This window comes from Cydia strobilella, chromosome 8 (assembly GCF_947568885.1).
Source record: "Cydia strobilella chromosome 8, ilCydStro3.1, whole genome shotgun sequence".
In the NCBI taxonomy this organism is placed as follows: Eukaryota; Metazoa; Arthropoda; class Insecta; order Lepidoptera; family Tortricidae; genus Cydia; species Cydia strobilella.
In genome coordinates, this window is record NC_086048.1 from 10,019,635 (window position 1) to 10,042,267 (window position 22,633).

General features: G+C 34.6%; 1 protein-coding gene across 1 annotated transcript in view; it reads left to right on the forward strand.

The window, feature by feature from the left end:
• Positions 1-2,959, forward strand: part of LOC134743392 (disks large homolog 2-like) — a 49,960-nt gene extending 47,001 nt beyond the window's left edge. The window contains exons 8-9 of the mRNA XM_063676783.1: positions 766-1,009; positions 2,723-2,959. Of these exons, the coding sequence (XP_063532853.1) occupies positions 766-1,009; positions 2,723-2,959 (481 nt within the window). The remainder of the gene's footprint in view (positions 1-765; positions 1,010-2,722) is intronic.
• Positions 2,960-22,633: the final 19,674 nt, after the last annotated feature.

Below are 22,633 nucleotides of genomic sequence, written 5' to 3' on the forward strand. Positions count from 1 at the left end.
CGTTCTGGTTTGAAAACATTTAATAAGCCAGTAATGGAACTATAAATAATAAAGACTTAATCGCAGAATAAGCCAATACATAATATTAATAATGCCTATTTATTTAGCTATCTGTATTATCTTTATATTTATTATGAAATTAAAATTTTGACATATATGTAATCTAATTGTGTGCACATGGACATTCTTGTATATAGACATGGACTCCTTTATTAGTTTTAAGTGTATAAGTAGGCATATTTTAATATTCCTGCTTATACAATTGAATTGTTTGCATGCTGTTTGTGGACAGATGAATAAGGAGGACAACAACAAACGTGAACATCTGTAACTGTACCCTTGTCAAGCAAATAAATGATTTATGATTTAAAAGACAAAACTTTCTACAGGGAAACTACAGGGAAACATTAAATAAGAGCTTCATATGTTGCTCCAAACGTACATTGTTCTTACCTGGGATCTAATTTCTCCATATAAAACTAGTTGTTGATAAGAAAAAAAATACGACAAGTGGTAGAAATGGCTATATTTCTTATTTTAGACAAAAAACGTGATTTTGTTCATTCGGGGGTGGGAGGGTTCATTAACTGGAGGGTTCATTAAGTTATCCTACAAACAAACAGACAGACGCGGCGGGGGATTAAGTTCAATGGCAATTTAAAAAATTCAAACGATTTACATTTAAAGACAGGAAAAGAGAATAAAGAGAACGAGTCGGGTGCTGTTTGTTAATAAATTATTATAATTGATTTTTACCCTAACCAGGTGCGTCCGAATGGTCCGACTAGTCCGTTCCGGGTCCCGTCTCGGTATGGACATAGTTGGCGGCCTCGGCGGGGAAGCGGACACGGCGAGCGGCGTCGAAGACGATGCTTGCGGTGTCTTTGTGTCCGGAGTTTCGGTAGGCGGGGCAGCGTACGGCATGCTCCACCGAGGCGATAGGATACTGAGTGTTGACGGACGGGACTTGACGCGGGCCACGCATGAACAGGCTGCGGCGGCATTGAAGGTAAGTGGCAGTGTTTACGGAAATATAACATAAACCTGTACCTACAATGTTTTGTCCATATCACTACTCGTATTTTTAAACGCTGTAGCACAATACAATAAGAAAATACACAATATGCATTTCTAGGATTATTATGAGTATTTATTTATTATCCAGTAACTGTAATAACTGTATTGCCATACGATAAATAAATTATACAGTAATTATCGTGGCATATTTTAGATTTCAAAATTTGATAAAAGGAAAATTAAAACATATAATCATAATTTTTATTTTATTTTATTTGTACCTAATAGTAATTTTTATTTGTAATTTATCTGAACTTGAAATTAAAGACTGTCTGAAATAAAAGAATGTTATTTTTTATTTTATAATCTAAAACTATTTTTACATACATACATACATACATACATATAATCACGCCTATTTCCCGGAGGGGTAGGCAGAGACCACGGATTTCCACTTGCTACGATCCTGACATACCTCTTTCGCTTCCTTCACTTTCATAACATTCCTCATACACGCTCGCCGGTTTAGGGTGTAAACTATTTTTAGATTATAAAATAGGGGGTTTGAAGGTTAAATTTTTCGGTGGTTTTACATTCTGGAAACTTTTCGCTAAGAAGCGACATGACTACTTAAACAAAACGAAAGCTGATTAAATTTGCTACAAGTTTAATTCAGTCAAATTTTTCGAGATATTCTCTATTGAAAGTTTATTTGGGGCTCTAAATTTTATCTTGATATCTATATCAATAAAGCTATTAGGCCATGTTTGGTATCGTTTTTGTATAAATCGGGAGTACCAAATTCATTTATGGTATCACGTTGACACTATTCCGAAGTAAAAACATATAAACTGATAACAAATACCTTTTTTTAAACTCCTCTTCACACTTAAACCTCTAAACCGATTTAGTTGAAATTTTGTAGGTATAGAGATGTTTTAAGTCCCGAGACAGGACATAAAATCATACTTTGAAGGTGTGAAATTTGGTGTGAGGGGAATTCAGCTTCTTCGCCGAAGTTGAATTCCTGAGGTTAATACTGTTTAAGTTTAGGTTTGAAGTCATGTTTGGTATCCTTTTCAGCTAAATCAAACATGTAGTGTAGACCATCTCAAATAATTATTTAAATCGGTTCAGCGGTTATGATTTCCCATACAAACTTCCATCCCACTTTTCATACCCTCAAAAGTTGATTTTGGTTATAAAAACTATTCTTTGTACTGTCCCGGGACTCAAACTATCTCTCTACCAAATTTCAACAAAATCCGTTCAGGCAAGCATTTTTTAAAATTTTGTTTTTACTTAGGAATGGTGTCAAAGTTGATACCATAAATGAATTTAGCACCCCTGATTTATACGAAAACGATACCAAACCCGGCCTCGCAGCTTCACTAATGTAGACAATGAAGATTAAAATGAGAGCCCTAAATAAACCTTCAAGAGCGGATATCTCAAAAACTATACAAAATATCGAAAAACTTGACTGAATAAAACTTGTAACAAATTTAATCACTTTCATTTTGTAAAAGTGGCAATGTCGCTCAGAGATATATAATATAATCGAAAAACCGAAAAACGGAACAACTGGTTTATAGTTTTTTTTTCCACACTCGGTTTTGCCAGGAAAGGTACTAGATACCTAAATAAAATATAAATTGGTCGAGTAAGAAAAATATGTAGAGTAGTGAAGGTAATATTTTCACAGCAGTACTCCGGCGCAGCGGTGTCGATAGCGGCGCAGTACCAGCCGGAGCAGTACGAGCGGCTGCGCGCGCGCATACGCGCGATCAACGCTGCCGCCGCCGCGTCGCCGCACGCGCATCGCCACGCTACCCACGTGCCCGTGCATCCTGAACACGCTGTATACCCAAGGCAGGCATGGTTTTGCTTACAAACGAACGTTTTTAGAAGATATAATACACTACCGCTCATAACTATTTAGGCACTCGTAATTTTTTCCATACAATTGTATACAACATCGACTTTTAGAATTATACCGCTAAGTCGCAGTCGGGTAACAGTTTTTTGTGCAGTTTACTGTTTTAATTTAACAGACATATCGAGCTTCAAAATGTTGTGCAGAAAATTCGTGTACATTGCCTATTTACCAAATGGCAAGCGTAAAAAAATCCATAAATCGTTTTCCAGTACAAAATCGTTTTATGTACAGTTCAGTTCATTTATTTTGTTAAACATAGGTACATAAGGGTTTTCTAAATCGTTGCATAAACTCGAAATTTTAAAGGATATCTTTGGCAACAATTTGAGGCTCAATATATTTACCTAAATAAAAATTAAATCCAACATGTAAGAGAGTCATTTGCCTGCGATCGAAAAGTATGATTTAGAAAATAATTTTTGTATACAATTGTATGGTGAAAATTGCGGGTGCCTAAATACTTTTGAGCGGTAGTGTATATCTGCGATCATATGCGGCGAATGCCATAAAATGCATTGTAGACAGTAGAGATATTTTGGCATAAACACCGCACATACACATTTGTTAGAATCGCTGTAAACTTTATCATAATTATATATATTTGTAAATCAAAACAAGGCTCTATCAGTTAAAATACATCCTGCCCTTTTTTTAAATATAATTGCCTCTGTCTAAGAATCATCATTTCGTACTTAGTTTTATACTTATTTATAGTATACGATATATGTACAAATATAATACTTGTTATAGTTGTTACACAATAGATATGTATCTAACACAAGACACATACCTAACAATCTTTACATTAAAACTCGCAAATAAGTTGAATCAAAGATGATTTTCTAAGCTCTAACAACATTTTGTAAATTTCTAATAAACCAAGTACCGGATAAACAACCACACATGCTAGGAAATGTGATAAAAACGGCATTAACCAGACCGAAAACTTCTCATTTATCAACGAACTACTTAAGGAAAATCACATTTCCCATTTCGAAATCACTACCTGCCTTCAGTCATAATTCAATAGAAAAGCCAAATTATATGCTTACAACGTAATAAGAAGTCGCTAAATAGAATACACCTCATTCACAAGCCTTGGTTTCGATTCGGTATAACGATTAGAACCCGCTGTATAATATTAGAATATAATTAGCATAGATATTAAGCTCTCGACATGAGCAGTATTCGAGCGCAAAAAGGATCAGTGCGTGTGACCTCATTCAAAATTAAGTGTCATACAAAAGTTTCTAATGTAATTATAATATTAGATAAGCTTACATGGATTTAAATAACCTAGATATGGAATTGCTAAAGTTTTTAAAGCTTTATTTAAATTCAAGTAACTGTAATCACATCATTAAAGTCAATTTATAAGAAATACCAGTCCAAAAGTATTTATTTTTATTAAAACGTTCAAACCACTTGAAAATAATTCCTTATCCTGGTTACCTAATTAATATTTTTTATACCGATCAAATAATTACCCTGTAAATTTCGGCATCATAAATATTAATCGTGGATGGTAATTGTATCATCTAAACTATTAACATAAACATAAAACATAAATCATAAACATAGACCGTTGAATAAATATTTAATTTAAAAACCAAAGGAAAATATATTACTTTTGTACTATGAGGATTTATAAACATAAACATAAAACATACTTTACAGTACATATGGTGCTACTTTTTCGCACTAGTGCGGGAATGAGCACTTTTCGTGCATATGTCGAAAGCTTAAAGGGCCATATGTACTGTAAATCGTTGTACGATACACGTGCGAAAAGGTAATTCGCAATTCCTCTTTTCCGCACTTGTATCGTAAATAACTATATCTATTCATCTTTATAAATATGTATACATATTAATGAACTACACAGATTCGGAATTTGAAAGAACAAAGTTTGTGCCTTTCCTTTAGTTAGTTGGCCTGATTCCTACACTACACATCGGAGTTTCAAATATTGGCGCGAATCGATATAAAAAGTTATGTATTATGCTTATCTAAGTTGAACTAGGCTAAAACTAAATTCTAACTAGTCCAAGGTAAAGAAACAGAGGCTGTATATATATATAGCATTTGGTCATTGAATTTAGAAAATAAATTGAAATAAGATACATTACTAAACCCCAGAATCTCGAATTAGATTAGATTACATATATTTATTTCACAACATATGATTACAGTACAAATTACATTAATGTCAATGTATAAGAATCTACATTGTGATCGTTAGAAATAAATTTAAATAATATCAAAATAATCCAATATTAATTTCATTAATTATACATTATATGAAAAATTTCCCCTGAGAAGGATCGTCAAATAGTAACAATAATAAACAAGGAAAATGTCAAAAATGGTATCCAGCAAACTGCTTCTTGTTATTACATAACTAGAGAACATCAATTCCGAGTACAATATTTTTATTTTCAAAAGCGTATAAATCTTGCTTGATTTATCCGCATAGTCCATTAGGATTTACCGCGAAGCACAGTATTAACCCTTAAACAGGCCTGACGCATTGTTTAATTTGATTACTGATTCGGGTAGATAATAGCGTTAAAAGAAAAGTGATTTCTTGTTTTTATTTATTTATTATTATTAATTCAACAAATAAAAATAAAACCGTGGTTTTTATATGCCCACTGCCCGTTACTAATAATGGTGCTACGTAGTACATAATGTATATGGCAACTGCCTTGTTAGCCATACAGAGTAGTTTAAAGGGTAAGTCAAGTACACGTCACATTTACACTTGCGTCACAAAATGCACTAACTGCCAGCACTTCCTTGGCTCGCGCGGATGTCGTGGCTCGTAAGATTAACCATCATCATCTTCCTCGCGTTGTCCCGGCATTTTGCCACGGCTCCATGGGAGCCTGGGGTCCGCTTGGCAACTAATCCCAAGAATTGGCGTAGGCATTAGTTTTTACGAAAGCGACTGCCATCTGACCGTCCAACCCAGAGGGGAAACTAGGCCTTGTCGGGATTAGTCCGGTTTCCTCACGATGTTTTCCTTCACCGAAAAGCGACTGGTAAATATCAAATGATATTTCGTACATAAGTTCCGAAAAACTCATTGGTACGAGCCGGGGTTTGAACCCGCGACCTCCGGATTGCAAGTCGCACGCTCTTACCGCTAGGCCACCAGCGCTCTCGTAAGATAAACCGTTGAAAAAATATTTAATTTAAAAACCAAAGGAAAATATATTACTGTTGTACTTTGAGGGTTCATTCATAATAATAAGTCTTACCCTTATGTCATAACTCTCTGCAGGACAGTGGCCACATAGAAACTACTTGAACGTTCCCCAAACGGGCAGAGGGTTCATACGAACTAAAAACTTTTAGAGCGAATACTTTATCAGAACATAATAACTAAGGTAAATTATGACTTACTACACATACGTTAACTAATAATCTACCAAAAAATACAACACAATATACTTACAATATTTTTTCGGCGTAGCGAACTTTTATAGCGGGAGAAAGGTACAAAAACTGCCATTTGCTGTCGATTTGAACTTGACAACTAAAATATCATTGAAATTTGCTTTGACACCTCCCATTTTTTACGTTCAGAAATCACCCACTTTATAGACTACTGAAATGACATTTTGCGGTGGTTGTATTTAGACTGCTCGTCAAAAAAATAAAAAACCGGCCAAGTGCGAGTCGGACTCGCGCACCGAGGGTTCCGTACATTACACAATTTAAACAATGTATTTTTTATGTGAAACGTGAGTGAAAGGTAAATTGCGGTTTACGATTTATGACGTATTAAAAAAAACTACTTACTAGATCTCGTTCAAACCAATTTTCGGTGGAAGTTTGCATGGTAATTATATTTTTTTTAGTTTTATCATTCTCTTATTTTAAGGGTGGGGGGGGGGACACATTTTACGACTTTAGAAAAAAATGATATTAGAAACCTCAATATCATTTTTGAAGACCTATCCATAGATAGTACTCCCCACACACGTATGGGTTTAACAAAAAAAAAATTTTTGAGTTTCAGTTCTAAGTATGGGGACCCCAAAAATTTATTGTTTTTTTTTTTCTATTTTTGTGTGAAACTCTTAATGCAGCGGTTCACAGAATACATCTACTTACCAATTTTCAACAGTTAGTTCTTATAGTTTCGGAAAAAAGTGGCTGTGACATACGGACGGACAGACAGACAGACAAATGACGAATCCATAAGGTTTCCGTTTTTTGCCATTTGGCTACGGAACCCTAAAAACATGTTAAGTGGTACCTATATGTAGATATACACTACCTGTTTAAGGGTTCACACACGATTCAGGCTATTCACGAGCGTTCAACTCACCGTCAATACACTATTAGAAATAAATGAGCACAACCAGCATGTCCCATTTCCATGGAAAACAGAGTAAAATGACGTTGAAATACATGCGAAAGGGCAGTTGGACATAGTCATGTGCCGTAGATATATCTCAGAAATATTCCCCTAATAAAGGAATATTGAAAATTATAGCAATATTTTTTTATTTGGCGCTGTAAATTACTGGTAAAAAATTCCTTATTTACTTATTACCGCATTTTGTACCCATGTATATGTTACTCCTTCACAGAAATATTTGTTTTTTTATCAATAGGTACCTACATTAGCTCAGAACCCCTTAGATGGAAATGATGGAATACAGTTTTGGGCACTACGTATGGAGAATTTACTTTCGGACATGACCCATAATCCGTGTTTTTTTATTTTATTTCCTTTAATTTAAAGGCTGCATTCTTGGGCTTAAATTAAGTTACTTTCTCAAAGATACCGGTATTCTAATTAGCTCCTTTCCAGAGATAATCAATAATTTATGTTTATCTGATAAGCTCCCTACGAGCGTGTACACTTTTGCCGTAGGGCCTGTTTACAGAATATTGATTAGTGTTTAATACGAGTTTATACAATTGCTACTACACTTAAGTACTATCTCGGATGATCGATGTTCGAAATGACATTGATAATATGTCACAGTTTTCACTTGTTTTGTTGTTAAATAATAATGCCCGTTACATTACAACGACGTGTGCAACGCTATAAGTATGCAACATTTAATTACTTTTTATAAAAAAAAAAACAGTTTTTTTTAAATTAACTGCCATTTAGTTGCTTTAAACGTACTTACCCATTCCCGAACTACGAAATTCAATAAAAACACGGTGTACTTATAGAATAATATGATTGTAAAAAGACAATTTCATGTTTCATATTATAAGACAAACCTCTGAAAAATGTACAACAAGGTAATGGAAATTGAAACTTCAATGTATTTACATCACTAGTTGGACGCGCTCCACCCGGATATTATTCAACGCAGTGGACGCGCTCCACCCGGATATTATTCAACGCAGTACTGCTGTCACATGGACCTATTATTTTGTATCTCAATATTCAGTCCATGCATAATGAACACCTGTGGCCACGGAATATTTGTTCTGATAGTCTCTTTTGTTTGCGGATTTGCAACTAGTATGCAAAATTGATTAAATTATAAGAACAATATATTTTTTAATATTTTTTTAGTGTAAATTTTTATTGTTATATAACATCTCGGAATTTACAGGTAGCTGATGACATAAATGGCTGTGAAATCGACCATTCGAAAGTGGAAACAGAGGGACGTTAAGGATATTCAGGTATTTTCTAAACACTTAATTTATTTAGATTTAACAGTTTAGAAATTCGGTCTTGTAAATATTGTTCATCCATCACCTATTTATGTCGCACACGGGGAAAAAAGGACCTTATTAGTATACTATAATATTCTAACTTAAACTATCGTGAGACATTTCAAAATATTACATTATTATATTAAATATTATATATATAGCTACCTTTTACCTTTATATTTATAACTAACCTGTTGTCTTGTATGATGTCTCGATTTGTCTCACGTCTGATATATGTCAATTCTGACATGCGTATTTGAGACCTACGCATTGCGACAGTGACAGTGACATAATACGGTCACTGTTTTAGTCACAGCCGCGTTGCCACGTGTGTCGCTTTAGTTTTAATAATACGTATATCAATTGTATATCATTTGTTGTATTGAAATATTGTTAATATAGCCTGCTAATCTTAGATCCCTTTTTCAACGTGACCAGATAATTTATAAGATATCTGAGTTAAATAATTATTTGTGTAATTAATTATGCATTGTATCTGCGTATTAAAACAATTTCACTATAAGGTACGAGTATATGTTAAAAAGTATAAATACTATTTTTAAGACAAAAAATTATATGTGTACAGATTTTATATCTCATTAAAAATGTTTTATACAATCATTCAATGAAATTGTATAATACCTAGTATCATGTAAAATGTATTACGAATATCTTATAAGATAATTTAGGTAGGGTCTGTTAATATCATTATCAAGTCAAGCCGTGCACCAACATTGCGAAAATTTTCATTGATATTATGATTATGACATTTATGACCTTTGATCTACAATTACACTTACCTATATTGCGTTTAGCCAACAATACGTTCTGGCATCTGAGAACGTCTCGAATTTAAAGCGCCGAAATGTGTGACAAAGACTAAAGGGCCAATTCGAACAATGATCTAGATATCCACTAGATATAAAACAGAAACGATAACGAGATATTCAAGAAAGTCATAGTCAAATTTGACATTTCCGCGATTCCGAATGTCCTCTTGAACGATCTCTTTAAGATTTGCTTAAGATATTACTTAGACATCCAACGGATATCTAATGGATATCCCAAAACGTCACAATAATTGTAGCGTGAAATGACAATTGGTTTCTCGAATCGAACTGCAAAAGATAACTAGTTGAGAACTAAACTATAACGTATCTATTAGATCTCATATTGTTATCGTATCTAGTAATTATCACGTTGTTCGAATTGACCGGTAAAGGGTATTTATTTATAGTGTTGTAAAAAAATATGTAACAAAAAAACATACCTACCAATTGAATTAAATTGATTTTACAGTTTAACTCATTTGTAGTCACTCATGTTTTGGTAAGTCTCCAATTTCGAGCACTCATACTGCTGAAGTGAGCACTTAATTTATTATTTGCAGTTTTATATCGAAAAAAGGTAGGGTAAACTCGCACTATTTGGTGACACGCCTAATTCGGTGATATAAGTTTTGAAGCATGACACCCAGGAAAGCTAGTGAATTAGGGCCTTTTAAATGGGACCTCACGGCTTCGGCAGCTTTGCCCTAGTTATCATATTGGTAGAATACATTACTTTTGACTTTCACATGCGTTCTTGGTTGATCAATGGGTAGCTGTGGATGGGAAACGTACCGTATGATCTCCATGTGGACCACTGTGACATTTAATTACGTGCGTCGACGTTATTTTTCACTGTCCGAGGGAATTTTTAGATTTATTGAACTATTAAACCCTTCAGGTTCATAACAAAACTGTTGTTGTTGAAATAACATAATGGCGTGTTACAATTGTAATTAGGAACGTGGAGAATTTGGTATCTCGTAAGTTAATTGACTGTGTCGTAAAGCGTAGATAAGTGAACATACATATAAATACTTTGTAAGTCATTTTGTAAATATAATAAAATAAAATAAAAATATTGTAAATTAATTTCGCAACTGTGATATTAAACTTAATGTTAGTATGTTACGGTAAAAACTGAAGTTGAATACATGGCACTGATAACGTAAAGTTGTTTTTACTATTTAATATAATGACCTTGTTGCACCCTGTAGCCGATCCTATACGATCTGTCCGTTTATCTTTATCCTCCTCGTTAGACTTACAAATATAAGACCCTAGAAGATAAATAAATTTGTTCTAAAAATAAAAAGTAAATATTTCAATATTTTATTTTATTTTTAATTAACTAGGAACAGTAGATATCTAACAAATTACAAACTAATAGCATACTATTACATAACACATTACATAATCTGCGCTTGGAACTGTTCTCAACACTCGTAAATTACAGTTGAGTTGCACAAATAGATAAAAGGAATAGAAACAGTAGGTACATTAGAGCCAATTAGTCATTGAAAACTAGCGTCACAGCGTCTTTGAAAACTTGAAGACATTGAGAAAATATCACATTCTGAACAAAAATCATTATACAGACGACACATTCGAATAACTGGAGATTTTGTTAAAACATTATTATCACTAAGAGGGCAGGAAAACATTCGGAGATGACGAACAGGTATCTTGCAAAATTTAAACTTAAATTCTTGTATAATATCTACTAAAGAGTTTACAATTTATTATAAAACAAAAGTAACATCAGCAATTTTACGCCTACGGCTTAAACTATGCAAGTTGAAAAAATCCAATATGTTTTCGTAACTAAATCTGGTCATCACTGAACATACAATCAACGTACACAGTACCAGCACAGTTTATTTACTCGTAAAACAAAAACCAACTAACACTGACTGTGAAAAGCAAGCGAACGATTTTCTACAGACCTGTGTGGGTTTCACAATGCGCTGAAGTTGCAAATGGGTCCGCCGCTATCGTATTCCGTTGTCGGTGTTTGTAACTAATAACAAGGTGACATACAATACATATACAGTCAGCAACAAATAGTAGCGTAGCGGCGAAAGTAGCTCAATATAACGGAGCATAATACCTTTATTATCAGCATTAGAGGTGTGTTACGATATAAATATTTTTTCACTTCTCATGCTCGTAAAGTTCTCCTTTGTGCTAGATGTAGGCTGCACAAAATGCTACTTTTATGCTCTAGTGCACAAAGTAATATTTTTTAGCTCCCTCCACACGAATTGCGGCGCGAAGCCACAAACGCGACAGTTCGCTAATCAGCGAAATCGACACCACATTCGCGTTCGCGGCTGCGCTACGATTGGTAAATATCACGTGTTAAAAAAAAAGAATATTGGCGGGAAGCTCTTGTTGCGGCTTTGCAATTTGTTGGTGTTTTACGATTGTTATTTTTAATAATGTCGTCGAGTGAGGAGGAAATTACAGTTTCGCCTAATACTTTAATGGAAAGGAAAGCGAAAAATGTTATTGAGCAGTTATTGCCGCAGAAATCCAAACAAAAATATCTTACTGTATACGAAAATTTCATAAGTTGGAGAGCCGAAAAACTAGTCGATACTTTCTCGGAAGGTGTTTTCTTAACATATTTCGACGAATTGTCCAAGAAATTGAAGCCGCCTACATTATGGAGTGTGTACTCTATGCTTAAGAGTACGTTGCAGGTGAAAAACGACGTGAATATAAAACCCTATGTGAAACTTACATGTTTTTTGAAAAGACTTTCTAATGGGCACAACATTCTTAAACACCGCTCCCGATGCTCAATATTTGGCTACAAAAGTACGTAATATTAATTTCCGTTTATTCAACATCTCATACTTTGCCTATCGAAATTCAATATGTATTTTGAAATTGAAATTCTAATCTTTATTTCAGGTCTGTCGGCCCATATTTTGTTAGTTTACAGTTCTTAAAAATATATTAGTAAACACACATAAATTGTACAATTGTTTTTATTTGTTTGCCATTGTTTTATTTTACTCACAATCGAAGTAAAAAGCAGACACTATAACTCAGGCACAAACGCGTATTTTTATCCTCGGCTATATTGGTCCTCGCTACGCTCGGACCAATAGATTGCCTCGTATGAGGATAAATCGCTTTGTGCCCTTGTTGTACAATCTACTTTTAATTTAGTTGCTACATTCGACAATACCATACAAGTACAGTGTGTTGAAGAATTTGTTAATGAATTACATTCATAATAATTTCTCCATGCAATTTCGAACCTCACTATAGTTGAATCGGTTTCAGTCAGGTTTCCAGTGAGGTGAGTCTTTAAATTCTAGCTTTCACCTTTACGCGGACGATTTGCAGATTTACGCAGCGGCTAGCATTGATGATTTTCCATCTTTAGTTGATAAAATCAATGGCAACATTGAGTCAATTCGTTGCTGGGCGAATAAGTTTGGTTTAAAAGTTAACCTTTGTTAGATTACGCTGATACTGCTTTTTGGACCTTAGTGAGGAGCTACTGGACAAACTCGAGCGACTGCAAAATATTTGTATTCGATACATTTTCGGTCTACGTAAATTTGATCATGTATCCCAGTTCCGATCTCAGCTTGACTGGCTTCCGATTCGTCGTCGATGTGCATGTCCTGTCATTGCTTTTCAATGTTCTATTCAATCCTGATTCATCACCTTAACCCTCATTTTTCGAAAGATTTAGTTTCGTAGCTGCTGGTAGTGGTCACCGTCTTCGATCAAGCGCCAATCTTTCACTTTCACTCACTTTCACTCGCAATTCCATCCAATATGAAGCGCACATACAAAAAATCCTTTACTGTCCACGCTGTTAAGCTATGGAACGAGATACCGGTGTCCGTCAGGCAATTCCAATCTGTAGCATCACTCAAGGAGAGGCTTAAATAAACTTCTTTCTTTCCGATACTTAGGTAATTCTGTTTTCTCGATTACTTCTTTAATTTCATTTACTTTTCTGGTTCGAATTCATATCCATTTATTTTTATTATACACGGTGGTTAAAAAATAAGTGCATTCCCGTTACCAGGGAGATTTTGGGATTATACTGAGCAACTTTTACTATGGGACCAACCCCGAAATCGCGAAAAAAAATTTGGCTGTTTCATACATTTTGGCTGGTCCATTTTCTATGGGAGAGTTATTCCCATATTAAAAGTTGCTCAGTATAATCCCAAAACCTCCCTGGCAATGGGAATGCACTTATTTTTAGCCACCCTGTATATTGAGTATTTATTTAGGTTATATTTATATTTATGTTTATTTGTAGCAATGTGTATTCAAAGCTTGCATTTCATAAATTTTAGTGAATTGATTGTACACTTTTGTTTTTATTTGACATTCATCGTTACTTTCTTTTCTACTCATTTCCTCAAAGTTTAACTGGAAGAGATCCCATACAATCGCCTTTGTTGTATTTAATTTACTCTGTGTTTCTCGTGTTTTATTTCTATGTACAATAAAGTACATAAATACATATGTACATACATGCATACAACAATGTTTTTTAATGATGGTACATTGTTTGTATTTAAAGTAAAGTCATGTCGATCGATCGAACCATATACAGGTTTCAAATCTGCTTTATACTCCTTTTTTTTAACCCAGGCGAAATGATCTGCTATCTATCAGAAAGAGCAGCACACTTACGCAGGCGAAAAACACGCGAACGCGAAGCGAAGCGATGTGGCGCGAGGTGATTCAATCCTTTGATACCTATAGAAGTGTCCTACGTGGGCCATCTCGTTCCGAACGCGAACGCTATGGGCCCGCCGCGCCGAGCCGCGCCGCTTCGCCTCGCGTTTGCGAGTTGTTCGCTTACGTAAGACGCTGCGTTAGATTATATGTAGGCCAATTAATCTTTATCGCATTTTGGACAAATGGTTAGTATGACAATAAACATTTTCGATTAGTAAAATTGACTAATCATCCTAAATACAAGTATGCATGGGCTAAAGGTAGTTTTATGTTTGTGTGTTATGTGTTTTACTACTAGTATTTAAGTAGGTACTGTTTTCTTTAGTATATACATTCCACGTTAAGCTACACTGTAGGTAGGTAGGTAAGTCAGAATCAGTTATGAGTACAATCAATTATTCGCACTGGTGCTCATTAGTCCGCCAAGCCACAGTCAACGTATTACATCAGCAGACTAATAGACCAGCTGAGGAAATAACTCGAAACAAAACTATGTATGAGTACACTGTGTGAATTTATGCGATTGGTAATTACCTATATCAAAGTACTAAAAAGGGGAGATAAAAGAGTTTAGACATATTTTCACAACTAACTGGAGATTATTCAAGTACCATTCTTGTTGTGTGTTATTAGTTTTGTTGAATGCGCTGCAATTTTCACGACAAATTACGCTCGGTTGCAGCATTTGACACATTCTGTTTTTAATACTTGAGCCTTTTTAATTTTTTCGCATCAAACAACATAAACCTACATTAAAATGTTGTTTTGTAATAATATTTCAACCAATAAAGCAATGCATTTTAAAAAACATGTAGGTATTCATAATTATAAGATACGGTGAAGAGCTGGTAACGCAGCGGTAAGTGCCGATTTTTCATACAAAGGGCTAAGACATCACGTGTTCATAGACTGCCAAATTACTCAATTGATGGATATTGGCACTATAGACTGTGATATAACTTAATTAAACCCGTTTCTACCAACATGCAGCAAATTTCAGTAAGAGTGAAATATTGTAAATTTTTTATCCGATTTTTTTTCTTTAGTCTATTTGAGTGTCCCATCGCCTTGGCAAAACCTCTCCCATGGTTTTCCATAGCTGGAGAAACCAAAAATTATAATACCCTGCCTGCTAATAGTGGTTTATGTAACTGCTACATAATAATGAAAGGCAAAAACACATTTGTGTGATCCCACATTGTTATTTGATGTGAAACCCACGCTAATATTTTAATGCCTGCTTAGCTACATGCATGAACTTTTCGGAAGATGTCAATCGATTCTGCTTCCCATGAAATTCAAATGTTTCCAATAGACCTGCTTTCAAATTGCGAAAATAAATTTGTCGCGCGCATCGCGAGTAAAATCGCCCCATACAAAAAAGCGCGCTATGATGTCACAACACAAACGGCTGCGCCAGTGTATGCAAAAGTTATAAAAATAAGTCTTTCGTTATTTACATCGTAACAAACGCATTTAAGTAAGTACATATTTGTTATAGGTAATACCTTTTTTTCGTTATAAAATAAGGCATCTAATAAAAGTGTTAAATATACAATAGCGCATTATTTACAGTTACATATGTACAACTGTTTTATTTTATCTACACATATATCACAAGCTCCCTATGATGTGTTCAGTAAACGCATGTAACGAGCGGCATTGCGGTATCGTTGCTCTGTCATGGATATATACGAGGTGGCGACTCCGAAATATCTTGATAGCTCATTTTACACGAATTTTAATGCCATTGTTTGTTTATAAACAACAAAAGAAACTAATTTCATATAAACTAATTAAAAGATAAATTGAACGTAAAATGGCGGTAATATGCGAGAAAATATGCGACACAATTATTTGCATGATTTCTAATAAAACGTCATCACGGCTGACATTAGCATAGAACTCAAGTCAAGTTGCTTTGTTTATTCAGGTTTTCAAAATTTTAATGTTGTTATAAAATAGTGGCTGATGTAATAATTATGCAATAATAACATTTTCACTTTCATTGTTCAAATAAAACAGTTTATTTTTATGCTGGTCGTAATTTGCAGGTTTGAACACATCATAAAGGGTTTTCGATATGTGTTTAGATAAATATGTACCTGGGCGTAACAATACTGATTTTGTACATTTCTACTGTGGCCGGTTCTATCAACGTCCACTATTACCTCTCACACCGTCCTTAATTAAGTGAGCTGAATTAAATAAGCCTCAGTCGTTGGCGTAGATATTCACAGTGTTATGCGCAGAATTACTCGGACTTAGTTTAATACTATCTAGAACTAAATTTGTGTCTCAAAGTTGGCTAGTAAAAGGTGAAGTTTCACCTTTCAGCAACTCGTTAGTTGCTGAGCATTAGATCGCGCAAACTAAGTAAAATTTTAAAGCAATGTATTTATTATAAATACACACCGACGTATTGAATTCATTTTGTGCCGTGCCAGTTAAAGAGAAATAACGTAAACTACACAAATCAAATAAAAGTTACAAACAATGGGCAAATTTACGAAAGTAGGTAAGTATGTTTTAATTTTAAATTTTTGCGGCCCTCTCATGCTTGACCGATTTTTATGCAATCGATTTGTATAACGATTACGAGATTTGTATGTTTACGAGATGAAACAAAAACATAAAATGTACGTTTCTTATAAGGTCCTCCTTTTAGTATTTATTTAAATATTTTTTTTTTATTACTTAACTCGTGTTTTTTAGGATTTCGTAACAAAAAGGTACAAAAATTAGTCTTAAAAAAAAAGTAAAACCGACTTAACCGACGAAATAAAATATTATCTTGTTTTATATGCGCTAGCAAACTGATACGTTTGAAGTCGGTGCCAAGCCAAATCTTAAAAGTGTCAAGTTGTCGTCTAACGGAATGCCATCCCTTGGTATAGTTTGATAAGAACAAAAGAACCAGTATTGTAACTATTTAGCCTGGCACCGACTTCAAACGTATCAGTTTGCTAGCCCATACAAAACGAGATAATATTTTATTTATTTCCGTTTGAAGTCGGTTTTACTTTTTTTTTTACATTTATTTTATTTTTCCATTTTAAGTGTTTCTTCACTTGTCTGGCCAAACTGTCACTAAAAAATTTTGCACTTCGGGTAAGTTTCAAGGTCTGGATCTAAGCTATCAATATTTGAGGAGTTGGACCTCATGGAACCCATCATCAGAACTAGACCTTAGACACAATTAAATATTCCTTCAGAACCCCGTCCCGTTCTTGTCATCATCAGTAGTTCCACTTCATCAAATGGTACTGTTTTGGATGAAAGTGCTTGGTTTGTTGATGAAAATAGTAAAACCGATATATCTATAAGATTTGAGGAGTTCCCTGAAGTCCTAATGGATCCCTTTATCAAAACTGGGTTTTTACAAAAAACGGGACCAACTAGGGACTATATACATTCAAACAAAAAATAATTTTCCAAATCGGCTCAGAAATGATGGAGTTCTGAGGTAACATACATACAAAATAAAATACGGTCGAATTGATAACCTCCTTTTTTGAAGTCGGTTAAAAAGGAACCCTTATGTTGCGACTCTGTCCGTCTGTTTTTTTATCATACTGCTAAATGTCTCGAGAATTAAGGTATCAATTATATAAAAAGAAAAAACATGATATTACTATTTAAGTTAATGTTATCAATTTAACATATATTATATTGCAGGAAAAATATAACTATATTTCAATTTTTTTAACAACAGATTCATACTTGAAATACATTATTATGTATTTTGTAATTTAACGTTGAATTAAGTCAAGATCAAGTTATAGAAGTAAATTTCATTCAAATAAAATAAAATACGAGTAAAGTTTAAATCGGTACATGTGAGTCACACTCGCACTTGTCCAGTTACCCGACATGTTTCGGACTGCCTATTAGGTGTATAGTCACCTGCAATAATATGTTACTCAACGTAGGTCGCAAAAATATCTGACACGATCTTATTTATAGGGCCGTAAGAGCATGTCACATGTTTTTGCGGCCTAAGAAGGGTAACGTACGTTGCAGGTAGCTGTACATATTCAAAAAGTCCGAGTACCGATTCACGTTGACAGCGCGAAGAAATTCGTGAATAACACCGTAAAATTGATGCAGCATGATTACGATAGTTTCAATTCAATGGTTGTCAACGTATCATAGCAGCAACAGAAAATCATATTTTGTGTAGATTTCCACCGTCTATCTATTACGGCAGTCTGAAAAACCTCAAAACTATCACACATGTTTTATATGGGCCTTTTATATTTCATGGTAGTTGATAGACAGATCGACAGACGGGCGGACAGCGCTCCGTTTATCACCCTTCGGGAACGGAATCCTAGAAACGAAGTTCGGCCAAACATTATAAACTGCATTACTAACGTAGCAGAATGTAGAAGAGACTAAAAATACATAAAAGGGGAGATAACCTACAGAGCAGCAGCTCTAACAGTGACGAATGATCCACACAAACTTGCTGTCCAGACGAAAAATGTTATATGATTTCATGAGAACTAGATGTTTGGTAGGTCGATGGATACTTTACTACCGTAAACAGATTTTATAGCGATATTGCAAATATTTGATTACTGTAGGTAAATGCATCGATAAAGTTTTAATGTACATTTATCTCAAATCCTCAAAGGTACATACGCAAAACTGAAGTAAAGTACAAATGAGATTTCTTTAAGAGATAAGTTCTCCTTTGTACTTTGCTAATTACTCATCATACAATCCGTTAATCCGTTTTCATAGTTTTATTTCATGAGTAACTATCGCGGTAACCGAAGACAATATTATACTCATCATACATTTATGCAACGGGTTCTACACAAGAAATGTCAATGACAGGTTTAACAAATACTTCGAGGAAAGATACGAAATACTTAAATACTATCTCGCTAGCAAAAAAGGGTAACGGCATCTGGATTTATCTATTTATCCGCAGCGAGACATAATAAATTGCTTCAAACGAAGAATCGTTCGGGGTCCCTAAATTTATTACTACTCGATGAGCTTTATGTTAAGGTAATTCGATGCTTGTGTTTTGGTTTTTCAAAAGGCATTGTATGATTTAATAAAAATAATGAGACTAAAAATTTGTCCATTGTGGTAAATAGGTTACTCAAAATATTTATAAGACAAACAATTTATACGGAATGTTGATTACAAAAACTTGATAAAATACTGGTTATAAATATCTTAAGACGTATCTTAGTAACTAAAAAACCACCTCATAAAAAACGCATAAAATTTATTAACCTATAATGAAAATGAACTGACGGTAATAATAAATACTTTGTACAAAAGGCAAACGAAAAGGTAAACGGGATGTAGGTAAAATAATTCCTCACAACTCACAAACCTAATTATTCAATTTTAGAAAACACCCATGACTCGGGAACAAATATCTGTGTTCATGTTCATCACCAGTAGGCCGAGTACATGATTGGCGCGACAGTATCTCGCCGCGAGATAGACTACCCATCTTCTACTAACTGTATGAATTAAAGGGGGACGGGTAGTCTATGTCGCGGCGAGATACTCTCGCGCCGCTGGGCATGTCATGCCGTTGATGCAAAAATGACGTCACGCTACATAGAGAATGATTCCAATTAGTATTTTCGTAATAATTAACAATTTGTCAACCTTATTATCAGATTCTTGACAATCAGTACAAAAACGTCTGATTTTCATTTTATTGTCACAACTAAATACCTAATAGATTGTTAGTTTATTAAATACATATTTTTTATCTTTAAGTGTATTTTAAGTAACAAGTATTTATTTTTCTACGCGACAACAGATTACTTATCTAAATTTGTAGTGTTCTTATAAAAACTCCCTGTATGTTAAATTACGTCATTTTTGCGTCAACGTCATGAAACGTACGGGCCCTGTTCATCACACAAATTAATGCCGTTACCGGGATTCGAATCCGGGACCATCGGCTTCATAGGCAGTTTTGCATAGTAAGTAAGTCACGACACGGTTGTGTATTTTACATGGACAGGTTTTCGTTAACATCGTTCGAATCATGAATTATGAGAGGAACCTTTTATGACACATACAACGTAGGCATATGCTACCATCACCGTCCAACCCGATTAGAAGAAATGCAGTGTCAATGAACTCAAAATAAAAGCGCTCATAGCACTTCTGTTGTCGTTCGGTTTCGCTTCCTAATTTTTAAAAATGACTTCTTGTCTTCATCGAATAAGACATGCGACCACAACCCGCCTTCTGGTAAAGTAGCCCGAACTTGGTTGTCAATTAAAAGCTTTTCGCCTAAGCACATACCTCGTAATTTGCCTAACAAATAAGGCTCGTTGGTCGGTATACTTAATTAATAATGAGCATCCCTTTTGGTGCTGCGGTTGGAGCCGCATATGCTCAGGGATACATGGGATTGCAACCCTGGTGAAAGTTGTAAAAAGTTAACTTTAAGGCCCAGTAAGTTCGTATTCTTCTCTCACTCTCACTGAGCGTAAGCGTGAGCGACATGGAAGTGCATGCCCGGGAGCGCGGATATCATGTTTTTTTTTAAATTTTATTTGTTTGCTCGTCTAATGAATAAAAAAGTACAATTCGTTCCCTGAAACACGATATTGCCGATTTTTAGAAGCAATTTTCATATTTTTAGCTTGTGTGTATAATTTGTTACATATTTTTAAAGTGCATTTAAGACCTATGTTCGTGCTTTTTTTTTCTATCGAGCGAAAGTCAAAAAGTCAGGATTCGAATCGATACAGTTAAACACAGTCGATACAGCTAATTAAAGTTATGGTAGCGATATTGTGATCCCAAAACGCGTCACTTTTTAATAACAAACTTGAATTTCAGGAGTTACACATGGACTAGATCTCGGTAAGTCTCTAGTAAAAAGTTCTAGTAAATCTTTTAAGAAGAAGTAAATTCATTCTATAAATCTTGTAAACAATATTAGGCCCATATAATTCAGATTTATACAAATTTCTTTGAATGGCATAATAGTTAAGCGACATTAAACCCAATTATCGCTCAATTCAACTTGCATCCCGATTCCAATTAGAGGCCTATTGATTAGCCACAGTGCTTTTTCATTTGCGGTCAAATTAACTGCACCATTGAACATTAATTTCATGCCGATATACCAAGAACTCCTGAAAATGTTGACACCTACATTTCAACCTGCGCCCTGGAGGCGTATTCTGAATGGAATAACAGGTAATGAATTTGATCTGTTAGTATCTTTGATCTGGATGTGATCTGTTAATATCAATTGACGATTATGGTTCAGATTGAAGAAAATAAATGACACTTTTGACACTGACAGATCACCACCTTAACAAATCCAGATAAAATTCTAACCTAACAATCAGAATATGCCTCCTGGCCAATTAAAATAGTTATGTCCAGATGAATTTTGCACATACGGCTGGTCGTAAGCTTAGCTCTGAATATAGTCAGTTCAGTTTAAAAAATATAGGACAAAACGTTTTTGTGAAAGGACTTTGTAAAACTTGTAAAAACGCATTCTAGTTATAAAACGATAGAAAGCAATGTTCCTCACTGATTAGTGATTACTTACGCGGTAAAACCCTGTTCGGTCATGAAAACCGCAACGTGTCTTATTCGTTTTCCACACTATTTTATTTTGATGGCCCCTCATTTGTTGGCAGTTAATCGGACAGAAAAAAGATTGATATCGGTACGTGGATGACCACAGCCGCAACAAGGACATCGTGATAAGATGAAAAAGTTAACTATAATAAATAAGGAAAACGAAGAGTTTCTTTGCAAATAATATAAATTTTTAATCATGAACTCAATGGTACGCTATTTTAGGTAGGAGGGAAATGAACATTTTGCATGTTATTTTTATTTAATAGATGATTAAGTTTATCTAAATTCTAAACGTCGGCGTCTTTTATGTATCACGTAAACATAGGTACTTTTTAAAAATAATCACTTGTTTAATATAGTAATTTTGACACTTGATTCGGGCTCGGACACCAAATCGGCACGAAACGGTAGAACGACCCGTTTATAATATTAAAAGATTAATCCTAAGCGATTTTACACATGACATGTTAAGCCGCATTTTCATACATGTCATGGAATTGCAGCATTTCGTGCCACGTGTTAAGCTTTCTGGCAGTCAACGAAAGAACTAGAATTTCTCTAGCTTACTGTACAGAGGACGCGTTGCATTGTATAACGCCAAATACAAGTGGTAAGCTATGTTATATTTCTAACATCGATTTTTGAAATTGTTTATTGCAGGTATGAAATGCATGGTCACTTTTAACAACTTTAAATATAAGGTATTGTTAGCTACAAAGTCTGCAAACTGTTCAGTTGACAACGCAACGCGACCACCCAACGGGTCCCATTCCTTAGGCAGCGAGGACTGAAACATTACAGCCTATTTGGCCGTAGACGCTCGTTC